The sequence below is a fragment of the Orbicella franksi genome, chromosome 9, assembly GCF_964199315.1.
Source record: "Orbicella franksi chromosome 9, jaOrbFran1.1, whole genome shotgun sequence".
Lineage (NCBI taxonomy): Eukaryota > Metazoa > Cnidaria > Anthozoa > Scleractinia > Merulinidae > Orbicella > Orbicella franksi.
In genome coordinates this window covers 4,267,165-4,274,800 of record NC_138153.1, presented here as the reverse complement: position 1 = coordinate 4,274,800, position 7,636 = coordinate 4,267,165, and the positions used below count along the sequence as shown (strand labels likewise).

General features: G+C 38.3%; 1 protein-coding gene across 2 annotated transcripts in view; it reads left to right on the top strand.

Annotated features, from left to right (window-relative positions):
* Nucleotides 1–2,699, top strand: part of LOC145496837 (uncharacterized) — a 26,526-nt gene extending 23,827 nt beyond the window's left edge. For both annotated transcript variants that reach the window (XM_081476593.1, XM_081476592.1), the window contains 3 exons: nucleotides 662–718; nucleotides 832–888; nucleotides 1,601–2,699. In XM_081476593.1, coding sequence (XP_081332719.1) covers nucleotides 662–718; nucleotides 832–854 — 80 coding nt within the window. In that variant the 3' untranslated portion in view covers nucleotides 855–888; nucleotides 1,601–2,699. The remainder of the gene's footprint in view (nucleotides 1–661; nucleotides 719–831; nucleotides 889–1,600) is intronic.
* The last annotated feature ends 4,937 nt before the right edge of the window (nucleotides 2,700–7,636 follow it).

Here is a 7,636-nt window from a genome sequence, read left to right as displayed (position 1 = left end):
ACAGCAGTGAATAAAATGCTAACTACAAGCAAACAGCAGTAAATAAATGCTAACCACAAGCAAACAGCAGTGAATAAAATGCTAACCGCAAGCAAACAGCAGTAAATAAATGCTAACCACAAAATGACAGCAGTAAATAAATGCTAACAACAAACAAACAGCAGCAAATAAATGCTAACCGCAAGCAAACAGCAGTAAATAAATGCTAACCGCAAACAAACAGCAGCAAATAAATGCTAACCGTAAGCAAACACAGTATATAAATGCTAACCGAAAGTAAACGGCAGTAAATAAAAGCAAAATTTTTGTGTCCAGCTGAATTAGATCCCAAGCCAAGGCTGCATGCCTTGGTCCGACTCCTATTAGCAGGAGTACATGCATGGCCACCATGTTGTGCAATGTCATCGTTTTTCATCAGCATAGGGCACATGTGCCCCACCATCCATGCTGCTTGCCCTGTTGACCGTGGAAAAAGAGTTGCATGATTTTCTATTTCTATGCATGCATGAGGTTCTGTTCCCATAGTTATGGCGCTTCACTTGGATGCGGCCCTTCCAACCATCAGAGCTCCGCTAATAATAGAAAACATCATGACATTTAGGTAAGATAGAGTTAGGGATGAGGTCGTCACCACTCATATTGTTTTAAATATCAATTTCAGTTGGTAAACCTACAAATTTGACTGTGAGTATACCAAGTTTGAAGCCAGATCCTGATGGTTAGTACATAAAATAAAAAAATAGACATCATTATGACATTTAGGTAAGAGAGAGTTGTTAAGGGATGAGGTCGTCACCACTTACATTATTTTGCTTTAAATATCAATTTCAGCTGGTACACCTACAAATTATTAGACTGTGACACCAAGTTTGAAGCCAGATCCTAATGGTTAGTTCATAAATACTTGCATAGTTATTTAAATAGAAACCTTCTAACTAGGAGGGTTGTTGAGATGAAGTCACTGAACTAATACACTTAACTTTGCTGCGTTTTATTATGCAGTCATTAACCTTTACACCTACCTTACATCACCTAGTTATCTATCTCATAATTGAAGAGATGCTAAGCTTAATTACAAAAAGCACCTACAGTAAGTGACCACTGATGTAATGCTACATGTACATGTACAAAAAAAATTGGTAAAAAAGGAAAGGAATTAAATGGTTGTCACTGGCTAAAAATATGGTTATCGGACGTTTCGGCCACTACTGTTGCCTTCTTCAGCAAAAGATGGAAAATGCAAATGTTAAACGGCGTCCTGCTAGAATATGTAATAGATGTGTGATAAAACTAAATGAGTGACAACCATTTAATTCCTTTCCTTTTTTACCAATTTTTAACATGCCTGGTTACACACCGAACATTTTTATGTACATGTACATTCTCCATGCAAATTTTAAATATTGCCTTATGCTTCAACCTTCTATGAAAAAAGGAGAATTTCTCATGGGTTCAAGAGAAATAGAGGATTGAAAATCTCTGGAATCAGGGTAACCTCCAGAAAAGGGTTTGCATATAATTATATACTTTTCCAAAACACTGCAATTTTGTAGAATTTAATTAACTCAAAGATTTGTTTTTATATCATATGTTCTTTCAGCTGGCAAACTTGAATTGGGCTTGATCGTCAGTCCTGTGGTGGGTATCCTGCGGTACTAGTACTGATCATAGCTCTGTTTGCTTACCTGTACAAAAACAGAGCAAAAGAAAGAAAAGCACTTAACAGTAATGGGAGTTACGGGATTAGGGCAGAAGAAACAGCTAATGTAGAGACTCTTTTATAGCAAGAATGCACTTTTAAGGCCAACATCATTATTTTGCATCAGCAGTATGGGTGCAGTTTATTAAATACATGTAGAAGCTAGCTTGATCAATTACACTCTTCTAAATCAACCATGAAGATCACGCCTGACACTTTTGAAATTATTTAACACTGGTCTTGATGATTAGTCCTGAGGGAAACAGTTACTTTTGTTTCACGACAAACTCAATTTTTTGCCGTGGGACCAGTCATTATGATATTTGTTATATAAAGCAGTCAACACAGACATAATTAGAAATTTCATGAGGTTGTCAGTGAACATTCCCAGGAAACAATGCACCAATACGTGTTACCCTCTGATGTCCTGGATTTTGCTTGCTTTTGGCAGGCAATGCATGTAGTTTTTATTGTCAGATGTCATGTGAACTTAGAGTAGCCAAAGCACTGCATTAATATTCTTGACTAGTCGTTAAAGTTTTCAAGACAGTTTTCTCTAACTTTTCTCTAGCTTTTACCAACCTGAGAATCGCAGGCCCAGGAATTTTTCACACACAAATAATCCAATCGGCATGAAAATATGCTCGGTTATTTGTACTTGGACATTATCTGTTCCTAATGAAGCTCAGAGATTTCCTTGAGCTATATGCGTTCGGCAAACTGTTCGCTTCTCAGAACACATATATATTATGTCTGTGGACAAATATCCGAGCACATTTTCTCACCAAATGGAGGCCATAATGTTTATAATAATATATTTATTATAATAATTTTTCTTGATCTTAACTATTTAATCAGTATAGGTAATCATATGAATGCGAGTGCAATTAAGGATCTACACTATGAGGGATATCTGAAAAATCTCTTAAAATGCATCTTAATAGGCCAATGGAATTTGAAAGAATTTTCTTATATAGTGCTAGTAGTGAAAATCCATTACTGCTCATCTGAGCTTTCATATGGTTACTCACTTACTATGACTGAGAAAATTACACTACTGTGTTTAAAAATTAATGACAAATTGGCCTGCTCTCAGCCAATCACAATTAAGTAATTTTTTCAGTCATTATAATAATTCTTTTTTTATCCAGTTTGCTTTATTAGCTGTTGTTAATATATGCATAAGTGTTCAAGAAAATGCAAATACCCACTTCACAGGACGGTTATCAACGGCCAAAATTATGGTAGGAAAGTAAGAGACGTAATTGGAATTGGGGTGGGTGGGGGTTGAAAAACAAAAAACCCTCTCTGTGGGGGAATATACTAGATATTTTCTGGAGCAACAAAATTTTACCTAGAGAATTTAAAAGATTCGTGCAGTCACAATTTTACTGCGGTCAGTGAGAGAAAATTAAAAGTGAGTAAATGAATCTAAACATAGCTCCGCACAAGAGCTGTTATATTTATTTGGGGCAGGGCAGGGCCAGAGTCTAGTTCAAGTGTGCAATTTTGCAGCATGCAGGTACAGTCTGTAACAGGATTTATTGAGTGCCAATGAGATCCCAGTAATTCACTATGTATTACCTAATCTTTGATATCTGTTGTTCGACTATAGAAAATCGTGTACATAAGAGACATCACAGCAATTTTACCAGAGCAATAGCAAATATAGCAAATCAAGTTTTCAAAAGGTCTAGATAGCAGCAGACATGTAAATATTTTAAGGAAAACGACCAATTTTTTAAGTTTGCAAGACATGTTTCGACAGAGCTTCTGTCATCTTCAGTTGACTGAATGATTACAAAGCAAGGTGAATAATAAGTAGGCAAAAATGCTAATTAAGACAAATAGTAACAACAAGAACGTGAAAAGGTGTAAGTTAAAAGGATAATTTTAGATTCACATGGTGTAATTGCTGATTGAGGGAAGGTAGTTCTTTTTGAATATGAATAGCCTCCTTTATCTTGAGTTGAAAGCTGATAGTGGCGTGATCTAAAATATGAAAGCAGTCTATTGAACACAATGAGCGACAACGTTCAGAATTCTGAAGATGTTTGAAGATGTGAGAGGCCCTATCAACGGCTAAGTGCTCACGTACGCGTGTGGAAAAATGTCGGGAGGTTTCACCGACATAACAGGCATTACAGCCCGCACATGTAAACTTATAAACCGCACGTGAACGAAGCCCGTCTCTAGATGTTTCTAGATGTTCTTATTGATAATAGTGACACTAATTCCTTCCTAACTAGGGTTTACCGTAAGAAAACCTTTACTGGGTTATTAACTAATTATTTTAGCTTCACCTCGTACTCATACAAAGTAGGTCTCATTAGGACTCTTGTTGACAGGGCCTACAAGATCAACAACACTTGGGTGGGGGTTACACGAGGATATAACCAAGCTTACTGAAATTCTCAAAAAGAACCTTTTCCCTGCCCATTTAATTGAAAAAGTGGTTAACCGTTACATCACTGGGACCCATAGCAATCATTGTCCCCGGGGCCACCCCCTTACCACCTCGCCCACGTTTTACTTTAAGCTGCCATACATAGGCCATTTTTCTGTCATCACTCAGAAGAAGATTCGACACTTAATCAAGCACTATTGTAATGATTTAGACATCAAATTAGTTTTTTCTTCCTTCAAGATAGGTAACCTTTTTGGTGTGAAAGACCCTATCCCCGACGGGCTTCGTTCACGTGTGGTTTATAAGTTTACATGTGCGGGCTGTAATGCCTGTTATGTCGGCGAAACCTCCCGACATTTTTCCACACGCGTACGTGAGCACTTAGCCGTTGATAGGGCCTCTCACATCTTCAAACATCTTCAGAATTCTGAACGTTGTCGCTCATTGTGTTCAATAGACTGCTTTCATATTTTAGATCACGCCACTACCAGCTTTCAACTCAAGATAAAGGAGGCTATTCATATTCAAAAAGAACTACCTTCCCTCAATCAGCAATTACACCATGTAAATCTAAAATTATCCTTTTAACTTACACCTTTTCACGTTCTTGTTGTTACTATTTGTCTTAATTAGCATTTTTGCCTACTTATTATTCAACTTGCTTTGTAACCATTCATTCAACTGAAGATGACAGAAGCTCTGTCGAAACATGTCTTGCAAACTTAAAAAATTGGTCGTTTTCCTTAAAATATTTACAAATCAAGTTTTATAGTTACTGTAGTTTATAGCTAGCTTCCCACCCACCCAGCTGATTCTCTGTGTGTAACCTTGTCGTTAGTATTGTATATAATAATGTTTTTGGATGATATAGTATTGTATGTAGGATTCCCTTTACGGAATCTAGAACGAAGGGCCGCTACTGTTCTATTTATTATAGTTTTCCATTATTTTCCGTAGTGTTGTAACGTAGGATTGAGCTTATATGTAATAAACGCCTGACCCCAACATGAGTGTCCAGTCTTTGATCAAAGCGGCTTCCGCTGCCACTCTACTTTCTCTTTCTCACAGGGCAAGAGTTGAACCGCATTTTTGTAAAATTAAATTGTACATACCTTGTTTCGTCAGGAAATTTGAGCAGCTCCATACAAATCAAACACCATTCTGAAGATCCCGCAATCGGTGGTCGACCATGGTATGGACCTCGGCGCTTCGGCTGGCAGCGCGGTGTTTTGAGAACAGTTCCACTCTCGGACAGGGAACTGTTTGGCTCGTGCACAGCCAGTCAATCAAATACAACCATGGGATACTTCACTGCTGTCTAGAAACCCCTACCCAATCCTACACCAAAAAAGCGCAAATTTGTTACCCTTTTCACTTTAATTTTCTCCATATCGCTACATCGGGAGAGACCTAACAAAATTTTACTCGGGCAGGATCTGCCTAGAGTTCGTTATATACCCTCTTGGCCTTCCCCTTTTACCCTATTTCCCTTTTTGTTAGAAAAGGGTACTTTTTGATATACTTTCCTCAAAAATGTGATCCCTACGGTAGACCCACTACATTTTTTTTGATGAATTAGGTCTGGGTCTTTTATTGTGTCTGTTCATAATACCCTTCCAACTCCAGCCTGAATATGGGCACCCCTAGCCTCATGTATATACTTTTAACCGACGCCCGACTCACTGTTACGAGGGAGAAGGCAATGGGAACTGACGAAACATTATGGGGATGGCAACCTCAAGCAAAGTATAAGATAACTTTCGGCTAACTAAAATGCTATTTAGCCTAGCCGAATAGTTATTTGGGCTAACCAGCAAGTGAGCCATCCCGTCTTAAGTGTTATTTCGGCTAAGCAGTGTTATTTGAGCTACAAGGGAAATGACTAGCACGGTACAGGCATGACCTCGGCAAGTGGCTCATACTTTGTGCCATCCCAAATGGAGCTTAACTACGTACATGAGTATGCAACACTTTTACACTCATGATTGGTACCCCAGCTAAAGTCGTACACTGCAGTCATGAAACCAGCAGCATTCACAGGACTCAAAAACAATTTCAGTTAAACTACTACAACTACCGTCAGTTTAATGCCAGACTAGACTTTACTGAAACCGCGAGCTTGAAAGCAATAAACTGTATCCCTCAACATATTGAATTATTAATTTGTGAAAGATTATGACCTAAAAGCGTTCTAAGAAAATAAACAGTTTGTGAAATGAATATCTTCTCCGTCAGATTTTTGTCAATTAAGACAATCAAGGGCATGAGATCAAGAGTAATTTGATTCTTTGTGCTATTTTGATTTAGACACTTCAATTAAACTAATATTGGTTTTAAAAACCGTTCTTTGCCATATATGCAAAGACGGGAATTTCACGTGCCTAACTTCTCGATGGGACAGACTGGACACATTTTCTGTGCGTTTTGCGTTTCAAAAACTACTGCCTGAGCAAGATTTTAACGCGAATGACTCATGAGCTAGCTGCCAAAACTCTCCCTGTTGCACCGTCAAGTCACTTGTGGTCATATTCGAGCCGCGATGAAGCCATTAGTGTCTGCCTACTAAACTCATAGAAGTCCTTGGAAGTAAATCTCGGCCGTGAATATGGGCTGGTGGTCAAAGGGCGCCTTCCTTATTCTGTTTCTTCTTGTAGCGAAGAAGCGTGAGCTTAGAAGTTCAGGTGAGACTTTGTTGTTGCATGGTAAAATCAGGGATCGTTTACTTTCTTTACAGCAGATACCTAATGTACTGATCGTGAGTGATAAGTTGTTAATTGCCAATGGAATGGTAGAAGTCTAATGTAAGAGTATTTCTTTTGGCTTTTGCTTTTGGTACACAGATAAACTGTTAACGCAACACATTTGACGTCATCATGTTTCGGTCGTTCAGCGACCACCATTAATAACGTTCTGTTCCGGTAGGAAAACAAAGTATACCTCTAAAGATGGTGCAGCTGAAATTTCCGAACGGATTTTCCGGAACTTTTCTCATTTGCAACACATTATAATCTAGCATGGATGTGAAGCAATTTCGGGTATTTTATAACAAGTTTTATCCCGAACAGAATTGCCTCGCATTCACGTTGGGTTACACTATTAAAAATGCAAATGAAAAACAAAATCTAACGGTGAAAAGGGCTATTGTCTGATCCTCATCAGTGGTTTTCAACTGAAATTTCCATACTTTGTTGTCTAAATACCTGCGGAGTACATAAACATCGAAGGTTTCGAAAGCAAATCGAGGAATCGAAACAGCAAACAGCTAGACGGTACAGTGGGTTGTCAAGCGTGACTTTCTAGGAAAAGGTTCAAAAAAGATCGTTACAAGCTCATAAATATGCAGCATTTTCCGGTGTTTCAGTTAGCCGTCAGCCGATTTCCTCTGCAAAAAATCGATCGAGAGCTCCTCGCTGAAATATCTATTGAATCTTCTGTGCACCAACTGCTCGAACTACTTAGTTTCTACTACTTGGATACTTTGTTTACATTTGGAATCAAGAGGCTCTCAAACTGTTTAAAAACCAGCCTAA